This window comes from Rhodamnia argentea, chromosome 7 (assembly GCF_020921035.1).
Source record: "Rhodamnia argentea isolate NSW1041297 chromosome 7, ASM2092103v1, whole genome shotgun sequence".
Classification (NCBI taxonomy): Eukaryota; Viridiplantae; Streptophyta; class Magnoliopsida; order Myrtales; family Myrtaceae; genus Rhodamnia; species Rhodamnia argentea.
This window is the reverse complement of record NC_063156.1, coordinates 8,402,819-8,421,348: the sequence shown is the minus strand read 5'-3', so window position 1 is coordinate 8,421,348 and position 18,530 is coordinate 8,402,819. Positions and strand designations below refer to the sequence as shown.

General features: G+C 39.8%; 3 protein-coding genes across 5 annotated transcripts; all 3 read right to left on the bottom strand.

Annotated features, from left to right (window-relative positions):
* Positions 1-1,063: 1,063 nt before the first annotated feature.
* On the bottom strand, positions 1,064-8,682 carry LOC115752445 (zinc finger protein CONSTANS-LIKE 9). Of its 3 annotated transcripts, none has more exons than XM_030690629.2 (6): positions 8,502-8,682; positions 6,805-7,552; positions 4,998-5,219; positions 3,044-3,345; positions 1,800-1,931; positions 1,064-1,658 (listed from the first exon to the last, which is right to left on the bottom strand). In XM_030690629.2, exons 2-5 carry the CDS (start codon positions 7,372-7,374, stop codon positions 1,802-1,804), a joined length of 1,224 nt encoding a protein of 407 aa, XP_030546489.1. In that variant the 5' UTR covers positions 7,375-7,552; positions 8,502-8,682; the 3' UTR covers positions 1,064-1,658; positions 1,800-1,801. The 3 variants fall into 3 exon arrangements, with proteins under 3 accessions (XP_030546489.1, XP_048139118.1, XP_030546491.1); XM_048283161.1 differs by having other exon boundaries at positions 1,064-1,652; XM_030690631.2 differs by lacking the exon at positions 8,502-8,682 and adding an exon at positions 8,245-8,439.
* A 2,299-nt stretch (positions 8,683-10,981) lies between these two features.
* Positions 10,982-13,715, bottom strand: LOC115732294. Its single transcript, XM_030662933.2, has 4 exons — positions 13,470-13,715; positions 13,242-13,341; positions 11,478-11,870; positions 10,982-11,293 (listed from the first exon to the last, which is right to left on the bottom strand). Exons 1-4 carry the CDS (start codon positions 13,574-13,576, stop codon positions 11,162-11,164), a joined length of 732 nt encoding a protein of 243 aa, XP_030518793.1. The 5' UTR covers positions 13,577-13,715; the 3' UTR covers positions 10,982-11,161.
* A 330-nt stretch (positions 13,716-14,045) lies between these two features.
* LOC115732293 lies at positions 14,046-15,332 on the bottom strand. The gene has a single exon (XM_030662932.2). It carries the CDS (start codon positions 15,148-15,150, stop codon positions 14,221-14,223), a length of 930 nt encoding a protein of 309 aa, XP_030518792.2. The 5' UTR covers positions 15,151-15,332; the 3' UTR covers positions 14,046-14,220.
* Between the last annotated feature and the right edge of the window lie 3,198 nt (positions 15,333-18,530).

Genomic DNA, 18,530 nt, shown 5'->3' with positions numbered 1-18,530 from the left:
ACCTTTCAAACGTTTGATCATTTGATCGGCTCTCTGAATTTTGTCTAAGCCATTCGATCGAAAGAATAGACTTTATGCCTACTTTCTTTGATTGAACGATCAAATGTCCAACTTACGAAGGCATGAGTTTGTATAGTTTTGGCAGGAACGGTCCTTTCAGTTAAGAACCCGACCCTGCCCTTTTCTTTCCCCTAGTTCGAAGAACATATGGGCATGCCATGTCTGTTGATTACAAACCAGCACAAGGACGTGTATTCATACTAGATCTCTTATGGTTTCAAGTATTTTTTGCTGGCTTTCGAGTCACGTTCAAGCTCAACGCTGCAATGTTATCATCGGATGTCACGAGTTGAAAAGGATAATATTTACCATGCCGGAGAGTGTATTAATTGAACTAATCTGGCAGAGTGAATTTCTTATGTCAATCAGTTTTCTAACCCAATTCGGATGATCTCCATCGCAAGTAGAGCTGTCAAATAGGTGGAGGTTGGATTTAAATCGGGTCGAAAACGGCCTGGCTCATGTTGATTCGTTTAACTCGTTTTGATTTACTTTCATGTTATATAAATTTAGTGACTCATATTCGACACAATCTATATTTGATCCGATTTATATTATTAAAATACTTCAATATTAAAACAAATTCTAGCTCACTTAAGATAGTTATTTTAGCTAACCTAATTATGATCAACTTAGCTTATTTTTAACAATTCATTTATGACCAATCACTATTAAATATGAATCAAATATGAATTCTCGACTGATTTTGCCACCTTAGAGACATGGACTTTCCATCAACCAATAAGAAGACCAACCCGAGGAAATACATCAGGAGGTTAAGCTTGCAACCTTTTGAACACCAAGGTAGAACAATCAACATATTCCCTTAGGACCAAATCCTTATCTTCTGCAGAAAATTGACGATAAAATTTGCTTGCAAAGAAGTAGTCCAACTCTACATTACCAAGTTGATCATGACTAGGACAACACCTCCTGGATTTCCTGGAAGGGACACATCAAGAAACAAGCATCTGTCTGCGTAAAACGATAAAGACTCCAGATAGATAACATAAACTCGCTTTACAACATGAACCATTCGCAAATGATGTTTCCTCTGCTGTGACGTCCAATCGTGGCGACTCAATAACTATACAACACTTTCTGTCAGGAGTTGGATTCAATAGATTCAGAGGCGAAAACTCTCCATCTTTACAAACCGCTCTTTCATGCTTACACTATGATCCTACATGATCCACCTTATAAGAGGGCCTGTGAGACCGCATATAAATACAAGACCCATCACTGTACACTGTTAAGTGATAGAAGCCCGAAAAAAAGGTTCACCTATGTGAATTTGTCCCGGCCGTATGCCTGCATAGACAATCTCTAGAAGCCAGGGCACGAAAAGCTACCGAAAAGCTCAAGTATAGTTTGATGTTTCCACAAAAAGACAGAATGTAATCGGCTGGATTCTCCAGAAGCATAGCCCTTTTGCCCAAAAAAGTCCAGCAGTGAACATGTCTAGAATTTGCAAAGAAACCCGCCTACTCGAAAGCAAATGCTCCCACTTCTGGCCTGTAAATGTCGCATCTCATTAGTTCTTCATCGCAGTATTCCCAGTCTTTCACATTTGTCTTTGTCCTAAAATATGGCTGCTCCTGCAATCAAATACACATCTGATCAGTGAACGTTGGAAGAGTGTCAAAATTTCGCTATGCCCCAGGTAAACATGACCAAGTGTTTCCAATTAACATATGAGTAGATCTTTCCTTTCTGTTAAGTACAGTTGAAAAACGTACTCTCAGTAGCTTCTGGTTGGGCTGAGAGGATCATAGTCGTAAGCTTCACCAGCCTTCACGAAACGCCCCTTGACTCGCCTCCTCACATCAGCCCTTGCTTTCCGTGATTCGTATCTCACTGTCTTCTCAAACCTACGAATTATTGTTTCCATTTTATCAATGCCACACATCGACCCATCAAACGAATATACCATATTTCTAAATCAAAACAACATACAGACAATCCAGCACCACACGCTATTTAAAGTCTCACGAGCACATACGTAGACAAAAGTGATGAACACAATACATTCAGAATATTGATTCAAGAAAGATGGGGAAGCTATCTTGTCTGTCCTCCAGAGAGACTGACCGATCAGATAGCAGCTTCGTTCCAAATATTAGAGTAGTTCAAGTGAAGAAGTGGGACATCCCATACTGATTTCAACCATATTTTCTTATGCCTTGAGTTTTAACGGTCCAATACTAGGGTGTCTAGGCATAGAGGATCCACACCAGTCCGTCTCGATAGGGTCAACTATACAATGACGATACCATAGGCAAGAAAGGATCTTCCCATATTTTCGTTTAAAAGGTGAATGGCTCGACACCCTTCCTCATTGCATTTTATCCCTACTCAGGAGCCAGTTGTAAAGTTATTTTTTTCGAATACATGATCAATGATATTTTGTGAACAAATGCAAAATAAATATATGTCAATGTGGATTGCCTCGGGAAAGAGCAATAGAGCTTTTTCACATGGCGCTAACTTTATTAGTAAGAAAATTTGGTGTTATGCAAAATGATTGTCGTGTGCACATAGTTTACATTAAACACTCGGATCACATTTAGCTTTAGTATGACAAACACAGATGTGCCAGATAATAAGATAAAGATAAATAATTCAAAACTCATTTAACTATTTGTTATACATGTCATGTCATGCCACATCTCTTTTGAAGTAGAATATCTTCTCCCAGAAAAAAATCAAGTTCTTGGGGTGAAGATTATTGTTTTTTTATCTATCTTGATAAAAGTCATAGTTAAAGCTTGAAATTTGACGTAAATGATTTTGACTGTCAACAAAATAAAGTATCATCAATAAAAAAAAAATCTTAGGAGTGTTTTCTTCATTGGTCTCTACATGAATAGATAGCTTGATTACTGATATGTTGTTTCATATATTTTGCAACAGTAGATGCAATGGATAATCCTGTAAAATCAATAGGCTAGGATATCCCCTAAAAGGATAGAAAAGCACTTACGTCCGTGTCTTCTTTTTCTCCTTGTAACGCATAACGGCATTACTCCTGCTTGTAGACGGAACAGAACTCTCAGCACCTGGGGGACACCAGGGGGGCTCCCCCATGAGAAGCATGGAAGAGGCCCCGCAATCTTGATAATCTCCAGCGCTACTCTCCCCAGTAAGACCTGAGAATGAAATGCCCGAATGGGCTTGCTTGGATGTAAAACAAAGGATAGGTTCGGTCTTCGAGCTCATAATGGAGTCGCCCGATGCTACACTGCAAGCCGGCTGCGTGGCACTAGGTCTTCCAACAGATGATCCCTGAATAAAGAATGAAAGCAGACCAGGAGACTAATCTCCATCAGCCAGTAGGAATGGAGCAGTGCAAACATAGTAGGACTGACTGAAAACTATTGCATGCCACCAAAAATCAACATATTACAATATCTCTTCACTGCCTGCAAAGTTTGTTGTTTGCGTAAAGGAGGCACTGCTGCCGCAGTGTGTTCAAAACTTGGTGATTAGAAACGAAATTAGATGATAGATGGCATCATGATCCCAAAGCCAGGATTAGAAGAAGTAATTTGCTTTAGGTTTTCAAGCCAAAAATTCTGTCAGACTCCCCAGCATCATTTTGGACTCAGGTAAGTTCAAATCTGGCAAGTATTAAGATAGACAATAGTTGACAGAAAACCACAGAAAAACAGAAAGGAACCTAGCTTAAGAGAAATAATCAAAATAAGGTATTTAAATGGGAACAACTTCAACCACAGGATTACTTGTCGGCTGAAAACAACACAGGACTACTTGGACACCAATACAAGAGCGTTTTGTACTTGACCACACAAGAAGATACATAACTGTCACATAACTGGTTAGTCTCAGCACAGCAAAATCAGTGCAAGTGAGAATGTTATAGATTGATGTTGAAGACTTTTGAGAATGCTATTCATTGATAGTCAATTCACAAATAACAAGCATACGCAAGTATTTCCGTGCTCATATTTCCAGACTCCCTTGCCCTGTCTCGTTCCATAGACAGATCTGAGTTCAAACAATAGGAAAAGTTTTGCTATAATTGAACCTGCACTACATCAACCAATCAAACCTCCATTCTCCATCTACACACAATCTTTTGCGAACTAGAGCACCCAAACATCTGTCTCACCAATCAGAAAATTAGTAGCTACTTGAGACCTAACCCTTCATGCTGTCCAATTCCATTTGCTTTTATAAGTCTCATCCAGAGTTCTTGGTCCAGAAACCTTGTCTTTTGCTTCATCCAACACAAGACGGAATTGAATGCAGAATCAACAGTCCACAACTAACAACCACAAAGCTGCAGCATGGAGTTTGCAGCGCTTGTAGTTTTATGCCAAATCTTTTTCTATGTATAACAAATCCAAGGATCCATGTTAATTAGTGTGTACATTCCCCTAGGTGCATCATGAGTTATCCAAGGATAAAAGAGAAGTGGATCAAAAGCTACACATAGAGTGTTAGACATTTTCTCATAGATGGCCATTATGTGACAAGAACATATAACAAAAGATCAAATCTTCCATGTGGTATCTCACTACTGATCAAGTCATTCAAAAGGTAAATTCCATTACACACGAGGAGACAGCGGTATCCATATCACATCATGGGCATCATTTCTATCGTGTGATGTCCAACATAGCCTGTCTGTTAATCTTTCAATCTCTATCACGTTTGTACAGTATAGAAACCAGTGACACTGGTAAAGAACGCATATTTATTTACTACTTCTCATGTAAACACTCAAGAGGATTTGCTCTACATCATAATGATAGAAGACCTTTTACATTGTGTTGAACACCAAGGTCAAAGAGCAAGAAAAAGAAAAAATTTGCACATTTACAATCAAATCCTTTGTATTATTAACATTATAAAGTGGGTTTCCCATCAACATTCAAAATGGGAGCATGTGTAACAATTGATGAGCAATATACCTCGGCAAGGAGACCACCCTGACAGTTGGAATCTGCAGCGGACATATCCTTTGTGCCAAACAAGCTATCCAGTCCACCATTTTGAAAAAGTTCTTCTGAGTTATTTAAAGTCAAGCCAAAAAGTTCTTCATAATCTTCGATGTTCATATCTACTTCATCCATATTAAATTCCTTAAATAGATCATCATCACAGACTCCAGAATTTGACATTGGATAGCAGACCTAGATGTTAGAAAAAACACATTTAGATAACAGTTAATTAAAAAGGAAGAGATAACTATTTATCACATAATATCTACACAGCACACAAGCACAAATAACCAACAAATTATCAAATATGCATTGTTCTCTGTTAAGAAGGCCAGGCTTCTGATTTACAGGTACGGACACTGATTACCATCTGACCAAATCATCATACCATGTTATCTCGATGCATAGATCAGGACAGACATCGTTAGTCATCAAAGTATGAATGACAGTAATAACAGATTTCCAATCTAAGCTCTGAAATAAAGGATATTCTATTAGAATATCCTAATACTTGCAAAAATACAGTGAAATTAGCAAAGCAAACACGACACTCTTCAAGAGAAGGTTCCATGTCGTAGATTGCACAGAGGGCAAATTAGCAAAGCAAAGGTGCAAAAAGCAATCCTATGAGTTCAATAAAACTAAACTACCAACAAGTGAAGCAATTCAGTACCTTAGACTCATTTTAGAAAAAGATGGGGAGATGTGGAGACTTCCCAAGGATCCAACTTGCATAAAGGTAATGCCTAAGTAACTTTTGGTGTTTGCATGCTACTATGATGCCACCAAAACTCACGAGGAAATTCTTTACAGCTACAAATTAATTGCGTATACTTTAGGAGACAGAGTGCTTATTGCCCAACATCATGTACATAGACGAACATGGCTGGGATGCAAATGTTCTGGCGTATGCATGGGAAATTGAGGACGATTGGGTTAGAAAGGGAATTGTGTGTTTGTTGATTTGGACTAGATGAGATGCTTGTACGAGCAACCCGGATACACCTTTAGAACACCTGACTTGTAATAAGGGCAGGTCAAAAGGGTTGAAAAACCTAACGGAAATTAAAAGGAAACGCTATCGGAAGGACATCTTACATGAACTAATATGTATCCTGAGGAAAATAGAGATAGAGAAGAATTCCACAAAAAATCCTTATAGCCGATACCTTGCAAAAGGAAAAGGCTTCATTTTGTCGTTGTTGGTACTGCTATTTTGTTGTTGTCCATCATAGATTGCATTCTTAATAAGTGAGGTGAAGAAGCCAGTACTTGATTTATACAAAAACTTCACGTTTCAGGTACTGGACAGGCATTGGATTTAGTGAAACACCAAATGAGTCGGAAATTGAGAAGAATGGCATGAGAAAAGGGGGTACTTCAGCAGGATAGAATCGACAGATTATTAACAGTTATTTTTTCTGAGTAATGCGTATACAATGCTCATTCACACATAACTCAGCAGATGATAGTGAAAAAAGAATGTGACAAAAATTTAAGAAAAGTTCTCTGCAACCTCCTGTTTTTAGCCTAGACTATGTCAGATGTCACAGACAACATAGAAGCAACTAATTGTTAGCTCCCCAGTCCCAGCTTTTTATGCTAAGCCAGTAGCCAGCAATAGATGTCGAGTTGAATTGCATAAGAGATTTATCAACCAAATTTTTTATCCTCCCAGCATAGGCACAAACTTCTTCCTTTCAAGTTGGTGATATAGGTCAGTCAACTAAGTAATCAGAATGAAAATGATGGGTAAAAAAAAAAATTAAGTACATACCTTATTCAACGTATTCACAGGTAAAGCCAGCTGGTCCAGACTCTGCGACATGGCTTTAAGCTCAGCTAATGAAGATGAACCTACCAAAGCATCTGCCACGTTGTCGGCTTGCAAAACAGAAGATGTATCTAGGCTGGCACTATTGTCTAGAGTATCCCAAGTTGTCCTCTCACTATTCTCAGTGATGCGCATCGAACCTAACCCCTGCTCACAATTGGATTCTCTAATCGAAGGCAAGTCTCTCACAAATGACCAGAGTGAGGAAAGTTCATCAGAAGATGGGCATCCAGAATAACAATTTATCGTCTGCCTTTTATGCCCAGAAGCCGCAGTAGAGGCACCGTGACCTGTCCAATCGCAATTCTGACAAAGCGAGACCCTCTCTTCTGTGCATCTAACTAAAGCGGGCTGCACATTGCATCTTTCGCATAGAAGTGTTCTCGAATGGCGCCTTGACAGGGCATTAGCGGAGTGGACTTTCTGATCACATGATAAGCATAAGCAAGCTGAATCTGACCGACAGTACACCATGGATCTTTGCTCCCCACAAAAATCACATATGAACCCCATTGTTTACCTTCCAATTTCCTCCGAGGAGTCTTCCTCAAACAAACCGAAACCTTGTAGAACCTCTCAAACTTAGATGCTCAGCATATGCCCAATATTAGTGATATTGTGCAAATGTCCACAACTCAGTGAGAGGCTGACAGTCCGCGAGAACTATGCGGTTACCAAAGTAGATGCTTTCCTATAAGCAAAGAAACCCAGAATTAGTTCCAACCATCCAGGGATGACAATAAGCCTTCTTGCACCACTCGATATGATGACAACTGCAATGCAAATTCATCTTCAACCAATAAACACACATTGACAGTTGCAATTATTTTTCTCTTATGTACAGAAAAGTCTGAAATTAGAGTTGGCGGTGACCATAAAAGGAAGAAAAGTAGTTTCTGACTCCAGCAACAACAGAAGACTTGACTTTGAAGGAAGTGTAAAAGGGAGAGAGAAAATTTTGCTTCAGATAGAATGTAGAGATGATAGTCTATAACAAAAAGGTATGCAATTTTATTTTATTTTTCACTTGAGAATCCAGAAGAAAAAAGGGCAAAAAAGGCATGAAGATATATACTTTATCTTCAGGAATCCACTTTTGTAACGATCAGGTTCTGCATTATAGTATCAAAAAGCAAAATAACAATTACACCGATTTCCCATATCACAGATGAACAAACCCAAAGAAAAGAGAAATTAAATTACAAGCTTGAAAAAAGCAAAGGCATTAGATTCACTAATAAATTGAAACAATAACACTTAAAGCAAATCAAACAAACCAAAAGGAACAAAATCACAACTACTCCCCAATTCAGTATACATTAGGGAGATAATTCACCGACAATTCATAAGCAATCTGCATCAACCACCAAAAGACTGAATTACCAAGGCGAAAAAGATAGAACAGAGACACGTAACAACATGATCGTCCCTCTTCACAAACGGAGCTCAGGACCCAACTCAGCAGAAGGCCAGAGGAAACGAAAAACAAGAGCAGATACAAGCAACAGAAAACAAAACTCAACAAGAAAAAAAAAACAGAGAAGAATCAGAAAGCCACAAAAAAGGATCAGCTTTTTTTGTGTTTTTTCCCTTTCTGGGTCTGAGAAAGAACTCTCTAGACAGGATCAAGAAAAAGAAACCTGAGATGGGCTCGAGATGGAGGTTTCCGGAAAACAAGAGAATCCCAAACAGGAGGAACTCTTTCAGCTGAACTGTAGAAACAGAGAGAGAGAGAGAGAGAGAGAGAGAGGGGCCAAGGTGGATAGGATGGGCATGTGAATGTAATGAATAGGGGGAAAATGTGACATAAGCTGATAAAGCACACGCAAAAAGGTCATCAAAAGCGCAGAGAGAGAGAGAGAGATGAAAAGGAGAGAAATTTAATGTTATCAAAGGGAAAAAGTGCAGGCTTGGTGGGAGCCCACCATAGATCCCATTAGTGAAAGGCAGAAAAAGTTAGGCCCTTTCCTTTTCCTCCTCGGTCCCTCCTAGAAAAACTCATCTCTCCCTCTCTCTCTCTCTCCCCCCCCCCCCCCTTCTTCTTTTATTGTTTTGCCTTTGTTTTGGTTTTTCCTTATTTAATTCAGCTTGCTAATCTGCTACTTGTTGTCAACTCAAACACAACAGACACACTTGACTCTCTCTCTCTCTCTCTCTGTCCTGAGCTACACCTGTACCTGCGATCAAACACTTGTGTTGTGTCTGGCTTTCACTCGTGCTTTTCTCTTTGCTGGATTTGGCCTTTTGATGCTTTGGCGGCAATCAACAGGTACACCTTTTGTACTGCACTCCCCTCATTACTATGCCTAGCCATCTCCTTACTCCTCTAGAAAACTCTTCCTCCCTCGTTTTCACCACCCCATTTTTTCTTTCTTTCCTTCTTTTTGGCTTTTTTATGGAAAAACCCGGGCGATGAGAATTTCTGTGAAAACATTCTGAAAAAATTTAAAAGAATTTTGTGAGATGAAGAAGGAGTGAAATTTCAATTTTTGGGTAGTTCCCTTTATTTCCTTGGGTAAAAAAAAGGGGGTTGTGAAAGTTGGATAGTTGACTTTCAAGTGAAATTAAAGCTAATCAAATTTAGGGACTTTCATTAGCAACATGGCATAGGGTCTTCAAGAAAAGATGACGTGTCCCAATATTATAAAGTATAAACCCTACTATTGTTATTATCTGCAGCGATTCAACCTAAGTTTGAAAAAAACAAAAAGCATGGTCAAGTTCATTTAGATTGGAATAAAGTTGAACTGGGCCAAGGCCAAGAGGCTGATTGAGTTTGTGGGTATCTCCGGTCATTGTCATGCCAGTGCTCAAGTAGGGAACTTGCACTGAGCCTCTGTGGCAAGTAATCCAATTATGATGCTTTGACTGCTTACTGCATAATGGGCATCTTGTTCTTGATAATGTAACGTACACTACATAAAAGTGCAAGATGATGAAACAATCAGACGAAAGATAAAAACACAATCTCTCAGCTGAGTCGATTTGATTTGGAATTACTCGGAGACCCAAGCTTGTTGGTTAGGAATGTAAGCCGAATTAGAAATAAAAGTGATTTCACTATCGTGTCATCTTATTCGTATTGATTATTTGGATCACTTCATATATGTCTGTAAAATAATTCATGATAATTATAAAGTGTTTTTTGTTCAAAGGCACGATCGCGTACGAACTTTTTTCGGTTTCAAATGAACCGTGTACTGTCGTGTCTATAGTGGATTTCTTTAGGCAAATTTATCATGTAAGGAACTGCAACCGTTAACTTTGGACGGGCCACTACGAAAACCAGGGGTAGTGAAAGAGCGATTACCCTCAAGCGAAAATTTTTCTGATTAAGCATCCTGTCTAGATTTATCATGGTGAGTATATTAGCGCCATTGTTTTGCAATTAGCATCACAGAGAGAGAGAGAGAGAGAGAGAGAGAGAGAGAGAGAGAGAGATGCACCATTTAGATCATAAGTTGTACATGCGTACGAGAACAAAACACAAAGCTGGACTCAGAAGCCCAACACGTTGAATTTGTTCAAAGTGAAATTGTGCAGAATCAGTCAACCGATCAAACCTAATCATGTGATTCAAGATGTGGAGCCAACCTGATGAGGTTCAACATCATGCACTTTTTAGCAAGACGTGGCCTGGAGAAACAATGAGGAGACAATGAGGAGACTCTCTCTCTCTCTCTCTCTCTCTCTCTCTCTCTCTCTCTCTCTCTCTCTCCGAAGGCAGAACTCTTCTCTTGTCGGCTAAAGAAGTTTAGCTCTTTTCGCAAGCGGTGCGAGCTTTAGGTTCTGCAGTTGTCGCGTTTGGCTCCTTACTATTCTGGCTCGCTACCAAGGGATCCTTCAAAGGAGCCAGATGAAGCAATTCGAAATGTTTTGTCTCACTTTGAAGTATCAAAAGGGCGCAACAAAGGATAATAAAAGATGTCCGTGCAGCGCAGGAAGAAGTGCGCGTGAAAGCCCGGCTACGCGGTGGGAAAGTAGGAGGATCGTTTCCATTAGGGCCCGAACCGCACTAATCTTCTGATAGTTCAGGCCGTTGAGACAAAAAGCTATAGCTTTGGCAAATGTTCGCTTACGACAAAAGGGTATATGGATCAGTGTCGAAAATGTCAAGATCCATCAAATGTCTCAAGTATATTCGAAGGTTAATGCCATGCATTTGCTATACACTGCAGTAAAATCTTTCTAAGCCTTTAGTTCGGCATTATGCAAATGTCTCGTTAAGTAATAATCATACAGCAGATGCATCAAGTGACAAGTCAGATACCGAACCATAGCCATCGCAAATATTAGGTACTCAACCATATAGGGCACGCCACGGCTCTTCTCCATCCCTCGATGTCTTTGAAGGATTGCTCCACAGAACCTTGTCACGGGAGAAGCACAACCCCACATTGTTTGCCAAAAGCTCTCCCATGGTGTGAAGTGTCTAGAAAAGGACAGCAATCAAATAAAAATAAACTGTTAATAGGTAATAACTCTAAGAGGAAGGGGGGACCATGGTGTTCCCATGAATGTTAAGTACTGACATTCTCACTTTCAATGCACAAATGATAATGATGGTGATACTAAGAATCAAGATAAGATTTTCAAACTATTTAGAAGGTCAGTACCTCAAGAGCATCTGTCGATCCTTTCTCAGAAAATCTTTCACCTACCCTTCCAACTAGAATAACAGTTGGCAACTTTAAGACACGTACAAGGTGAAGAAAGCAAGCTAAAGGTTCATAATGGATCTCCATGGGTGATGGTGGCTTCTGGGCTTGGGCCGTGATAGCACGAGTGACATCTGTTTCTCTCCCTATTTGCAGGCGGTAAAGACATATTCTTCTGCTGTCCACGGGCAAACTTCTTTTCTCCCACTTGAGGTTTGATGACGATGAAATAAAGGGAACTAGAAGAGTAGGCACCGTTTCTGATGTTTCATCCATTATTTGTGCCAAAACTTCATTAAGTGCGCAAGCTAATACAGGTGGCTCGTAACTTTGCATTTGCAGCACGGAAACCTTAACACAGAAAACCAAAATCAAAAGAAGAAAATAGAAAAATAAATTTCTGATAAAAAAGAGAAAAGAATTAAGTACTCCACACAAAATATTACATAAAGAAGACGGGATACAGAATAAGAATCAGCCTAAGATGGTTAAACAAAGTTCACATCAATGTACCGTCTATCTGGACACCAGAAACCGAAGTAAGCACAACAAGAGTATTATCAGAGCCATTTCCTTGAAGAAAATCTGCCCATTTCCCTGATATAATCATATAACCTCATCACCTCAAAACAGAATTTCGTTCAATGACAGGTTATTGCAAAGTTTGTGCAATGGATAAAGGCATTACTGACGAGAATAAGAGAAATTTGCAATTTGAGATTTTTGTAGTTATGGCAATTCGCTAAAGGTTTTTCACCGGATATACCAGACTTAAAGACAAAGTGCTCATTCTTCCTCCATGTAATGATGACACTAGGGAAACCCAAATTCGTTACTCAAGGGTAGCAACAGACAAACCATAAGACATGACCCGCCCATTACATCAAATATACAAATGTTTCATTTGCAGATGCTCATATACCCTGCCACAAAAACAAGCTCTTAATAAGTATTAATTATTAGATCCAAATAGTTTACTTACTTTAATGTGACTCCCAGCAGAAAAACACTACATTACACTGTTAGTTAGGCACATTATGATAGAGGCGATTGTGGGAAAGCTCCTGCTTCCATATCAAGCACAAAAATTAACCAGGTCATCCATATAGAATAGGGACTGAACTTTACATATTACAATCACTCAAGAATTAAACTCCAGAGAACTATGGTCAACAGAAGCTCTTGCTCGTGAAAATTCAGCCTCAAGTGCATAAAATCATAATCTGCAAATTCCATCAACAGTTACCACGAGCGAAGATTACAAGCTGGGCATCTAATATACACATGCAAATGCCATTCCTGTCCTCAAGATGTGGACTCCCACTACCCGGATTTTAGACCATTCTAACCGCTAAATGAAGTGGGAGATGCTTCAATGCAGCTTTGATTTGACAACAGTTCATCCATTCTCATAGTTTGCATTGCCACCGCAAACAAATCTCCATTTTAATCAATATCGATAAATGATAATGTTAGCGTGCGTCTAAATCATCAACACTCATAAATCTGCTCAAAGTGTAAGCTAACACAATCTCTTTCTGCCAACTCCCAAATCAAGATGCATCACTGCAATCTCCACTATCCGAAACACAAATAACCATCTTGCCCTAATCGGCCATCTTCAAAACAACGTAATCAACCCATCTATCGAGCAGTGAAACTTCATTTGGCAGTTAGTGCGCACTATGTACAATGCATATAGCCAGAGACACCGCGCGATACCTGATAAACGCCGCGGTCATCGACGAAGTGAACAACTTCCCCGCGAGCTCCGCGGTCTCCGATGCCGTAACGCTCCAACGGGAGCTCAAAGGACTCCTCTCTGCAGCGGAAATGACAATCAATAAAGAAAAACTTACGATCGAAAATGCGGAACCGATTCGAAACAAAAATGTTAACTGGAGACATGAAATCCCAAGCAAAAACGAGAATCGACGAGAAGATGCTCACAGCCGGCGAAGATTGGAGCTCGGGTCGGGTTGGAGAGCGTCGGCGAATGCTGGACCGAGTCCGTCCTGGTCCTTGAACAGGAAAATCACCTTCGGAGCTACTTTCATGTCTCAATCGATGGATTGCGTAGCTCTATGCTTAGCCTTGTCTCTTCCTCCCTCCTCCTTCCTCAATCGGGACAGAGAGAGAGGCTGAACGGAACGGGCAAAACGCGTTCTTATCTAGAGTCTGAGACCGAGCGGCGAGGGCGTCGAACTTGATCGGCGAACAAGCAACGAGAAACGGGTCGGGTCGACTCGAGTTTTGACATGGGTCACGAAACGGGTCGAGTGTTGCTCTGCCAAGACCCCCAATGGGCCAGCCAATCCCAAGCCCGTGGCCCAATAGATATTGGGTTGGGCCATAAGCTTTTTTTTTCTGGCCTTTTTATTTACACAAATTCTGTTCAAATTACTGCAATAATTGGTTGGCTGAGTTGATTCAGCAACATGAACTCAATCAAACCATAAGGGAATTAGAATTTAGCACTATATGGAGATCACCATGATCATCAAGAAAGAAGATGGAGATGCCATAAGAAATCTTTCTTCCCATATACTTTTTCATCGGTAACAAAATCTACGATTACGAATCTTTACACGACTATAAATGTATTTAGCAAATTCACAGCATCGAAACGAACCGGCGCGTTCATTTCGCGTCCCGTCCAAAAGAATAGAGATCGTGGAGAAATGCATCACCGTCTCTGGTCTCACTCGACTTTCCATGCATACAAGAAGAGGCAAAAATCCGGCGCGGTCGAGCCGGTGCGCGCCGAGTAGTATCTGCTGGCCGTGCTGCTGTCGCTGTTGGCCCCACGGCTGCTCCCGTCCTTGTCGCTCTCCGCCTCGACCAGCCCGGGCTTGAAGATGAACAGCCCGTGGCCGGTGCCGGGGCTCTTGAACATCCAGTCATGGACATCCCAGAACACCTGCACAGGTTGCTTGTTCACCAAGATGTTCTGGTTCCCCCTGAACTTCCAATCCAAGTTTCTCACATGAATCACCAAAGCCCCATCGATGTTGATCCACATCTCAGGCTCCCTGTGCCCGAAAGTCGTGCTCTCGACCGTGATTTCGTGCTCTTTCGTCCTCTCGTCGAACCTGGCCCTCGTCGCGAACGTTTTCTTGCCGAACACGTTCTCTTTCTTGTAGAACAAGACAGCATCCACAAGGGCAGGCCTGGATTTGGTCCTCTTGTAGGCCTTCTTCTTGTAATCCCCCAACAGCAGGACTACCTCCTCGTCCGAGACGAGGGCCACGTAGTAGTCAGTGCACGGCTCGGGGCTCCCCGAGAACTTGGCCGACCGGAGGTCCCAATACACGTCCACCCGGTTCGACTCGACCTCAAAGGACTTGTACCCCTTCTTGCTCCAGAAGTGCCAGGGCTTGAGGTCGATCTTGCACGTGTAGTGGAAGTCGCCCTCCAGGCTGTCCACCGTGATGCTGAGGGAGTGGTTCATCAGGTTCTTGCACCATATGATGGTGACATTGTGCCAGTACCCGGCGATGTTGGCCTGGTACGCCAGCGTCACCGTGCTCTGGGCCGTCTTGATCGTGACCGGGTCATCGGTTATCCTCTCTGCCAGAGGCGGCGCTTGGGTCGGCAGCGACGTCGCCCTATATGAATGGTCGAACGACATCGTTCATATGTATCCCCCTCTCGTTTCGCAAGGCCTTCTCTCGCAAACGTGCCAAGTCTAAATCTCAGGACTTCAACGGATAACGAGAGACAAGTTGCGCGACAGGGGATGTAACACGTACATAAATCCTCTACGAATCACGAGATGAGCCGCCCGGAACATATGCATCGATAGCCAGATAGAAGCTCAGTCATTTTCGCAATCGAAAAGCCGGGGGCGAGGTGATCGTGCACGGAAGCCCAATGCATGTACGTTTGGAAAAAACGAACAAGAAGGCCAAATCAAGAAATGCTGAAAATTGAATCGTGGAAGAAGGAAAAGAGAAACGAATTTTCCCAGGAAACTGAAGAAAGAAAGAGAAAAGGGAGAATGGAAGAGAATGGAGGAGGGAGGAAACGAGAAGAACAGGTGTTTTCTTGGAGGAAAAATCTCCATCCTGAGGTTGTGAGCTGTGTGAGGTGTCCGAAACCACGGGGGTTAACTTTCACTCCAGAATTTTTACATCGTTGAGTGTTTTTTTTTTTTTTTTTTGCTATTTTTTTCTCATTTTTGTCTCTGCCTGAAAATGATCACGTGGCATTTCCTGGTTGGAAGGTACCAGATTTACACTAAGAAATATATATATAGATTGTGATCTTTTCTGTGTTTTTCCTATAAAATCTTGGAGAAACTGAAGTTTTCTCGTTCAGACATTTGGTAAAAATGATGACTTTGACGTTGGTCGAAAAACTTCGCTTCAAGAATTAATGGGGCATATTTCTTTATTCAATAGGATTTTGTGTTAGTTGATTTGCCGTAAACGGCTACAGAATTGAATTGTTTTTTTTTTCTTTCATAAGTACTATTCATTTCATGATATATTTGTAAAATTAGTTATAATAACAGTCGGACTGTGTTTGATAGTCGTGACAAAATTCATGATAGGATAAAATTTATCATATCACGTGCTTGGTGCCCGTCCGAAACAGAATAAAGTGAGATATAAGAAGAATATAACCTAAATAAAATTATCCTACGAGAAAGGTAGGATAAAGGTGGATAGGATTGTAAAAGTTTTTTTTTTTTTTTTTTTGAATAACAAATTTCATAAATTAATAAAATTAAAATATGTTAGAATATAAATAATATTTGATTTCTAATATAAAATTCAAAATAACAAAAAAAATAACAACAATTTCATTATTATTAATTCCTATTTTATTTTATATTCAAATTTATTTCTATCTTATAATTTATTTTCAATATATAATTTATATTTCTATTTATATTCATGACAAATTTTAGTTATTTAGGGATATTAGTATTGCTTAGTGTTTAGTAAATTTTTATTAGAAAATGATGGAAGGGGAAAAAAGAAATAAAATAAGAAAAGAATTAAAAAAAAAAGAAGGAAAAAAAAAGGCAATAAAATGAAGTAGGTAAGAGTGTCATAAGAGATTCTTAACATCTATGCTTGTGCAACTTTTAGGTTCATTTACACTAATATCCCGTTCATATGATATAATAGGAAAAATATTTAGCTTTATTGTTGCGATTCACCAAACAGTGGATAAGATATATGAAAATCCTTGAATTTGATATCGTATCTTATCCAGTCCTATCATAACTAAAAATTCAGATGACCAAACGCAACTAGGGTATTGCTCTTTGACCTATTTTCTGCATGATTCGCTAGTGTCGACATGTATACGTAATGCTAATTCTTATGATGGTGGTGATTGTAATTTGTATCCAACTGCTTAGGTAAGTGTAAGGGTGTGCAAAAGAATCGGAAACTGTCCATATAGCCAAGTTTCAGACTGAACCGGCTTATTTTGGGTGGTTCCTAGGGGAACCGGTCCGGTTCCCGACTCAAACATACTGGGATCGGTGAGTACTAGTCCGATTCCCAGTTTTAGGTTTGGAATCGCCCACCCGGACTCCCTGTATCGGATCGGTACACACACACACACACACACACACATATATATATATATATACATATACTATATGTTATATGTTAAATTTTTCTGTTAAAAGTTTCAAAAACCGTAATTGCAATCTCATTCAGACGGTCTCATCTTTAACGTTCTCTCAACTTTGCCGAGAAACATCTGGATGAAATTGGATCCATCCTCATGGGCGTGAACGCTTGTATGCTTTGGTTGGCCGAGAAGCATTTGTAGTTGATACGCTCATGCTGAGGTTTGATCAGATTCTGTGTTTGTATGTAAAAATGATTTGGTAGTGAGGAAAACAAGACTAAAATTTATGAACGATAGACAACTCACTAGTTGATGAATATATTTACGTCTTGAAACATCTATGTGTGCAAACAGATGTGGGCATAGAATAGTAAAATTTTAGACGTGGCCGGTTCCATGGACCCACCCAGGATCTAGATCGGACCGGCGGTCGAACATGGACAAAAGTTAATAAGTTTTTGTTTTTCGTGCTTTGTAATTTGTATCCATCTAAAAAATTATGAACAAGATATAAATTAAACTATATATATATCCATAGATGAATTAATATTGTTTCTAGATTTCCTATGAAAACACTTAGATTCAAAATAGCAGGAACATTTATCGGAGACAACTCTAAATGAGGTTTTACTTTTACTAGTATAGATATGACAAGTTAAGATATAATTCAATGTAACTATCGTAATAGTAACAAAGACCAAAAAGGTAAAAGGTAAAAAAAAAATTAGCACACCTTTTTTTTTTATTTAGGAAACATATTGAAGTAAAAAGGTATCGACAGAATAGTGAATACTTGTGAGTAGTACCAAAAAAATAACTTCATTTTTTTATGGGAAGATGAGGAATTTTTGCATCAATCGGTTTTGCTTTTATTTTATTTATTTTTGAGTTCATCAATCGTCGATCCCAACTAGTTTGGAATAAATGTGATGTTGATGTTGACGAGGAACTTTTGGATTGAAGAAATTAAATGTTTAAAGACTCGATTGCACATTCCTCAAGAGTTTATGGATTAGATTTCACGTTTAATGTGATTTTTTTTTTAATTTTTAAGTATTTAATGTAGTTATTTTTATTTGATCAATCACGAGTTTGTCGGTGACAGTCGATTCTTGGAGCTTTTTTAGTAGGCGATAGTTGCCCATTGTATGCTTGTGATTGATTTTTCCATTTTGAAGTGGCTGCCCAAATTAGGAAGACAAAAGAGTAAATAATTTTCTTCTCGAAAGTAGAGGGAGACAGGGAAATGATGGTGGCGGCTGACCAGTGGAATTGCAATTTGGCCCCCAAATTTTTAGGGATTGTAACCCCCGGCCTCCCTCTGACGTTTCGATTTTCTGATTTGCCCCCCCGGTCGTGTGTCATCTGCACAAGCAAGGAGAAAAAAAATAGAGGAACCACTAAAAATGTATTTCT

Excerpts from the sequence above, each read along its gene's own strand:
- LOC115752445 (XM_030690629.2), bottom strand. The coding sequence starts at position 7,374 with ATGGGGTTCATATGTGATTTTTGTGGGGAGCAAAGATCCATGGTGTAC. Across the intron at positions 5,220-6,804 it reads CTGTGAATACGTTGAATAAG|GTCTGCTATCCAATGTCAAA; the intron begins GTATGTACTTAA and ends TCTAACATCTAG. Across the intron at positions 3,346-4,997 it reads AGGGTGGTCTCCTTGCCGAG|GGATCATCTGTTGGAAGACC; the intron begins GTATATTGCTCA and ends TTCTTTATTCAG.
- LOC115732294 (XM_030662933.2), bottom strand. The coding sequence starts at position 13,576 with ATGAAAGTAGCTCCGAAGGTGATTTTCCTGTTCAAGGACCAGGACGGA. Across the intron at positions 13,342-13,469 it reads AGCTCCAATCTTCGCCGGCT|AGAGGAGTCCTTTGAGCTCC; the intron begins GTGAGCATCTTC and ends TTTCCGCTGCAG. Across the intron at positions 11,294-11,477 it reads GATCGACAGATGCTCTTGAG|ACACTTCACACCATGGGAGA; the intron begins GTACTGACCTTC and ends GTCCTTTTCTAG.
- LOC115732293 (XM_030662932.2), bottom strand. The coding sequence starts at position 15,150 with ATGTCGTTCGACCATTCATATAGGGCGACGTCGCTGCCGACCCAAGCG.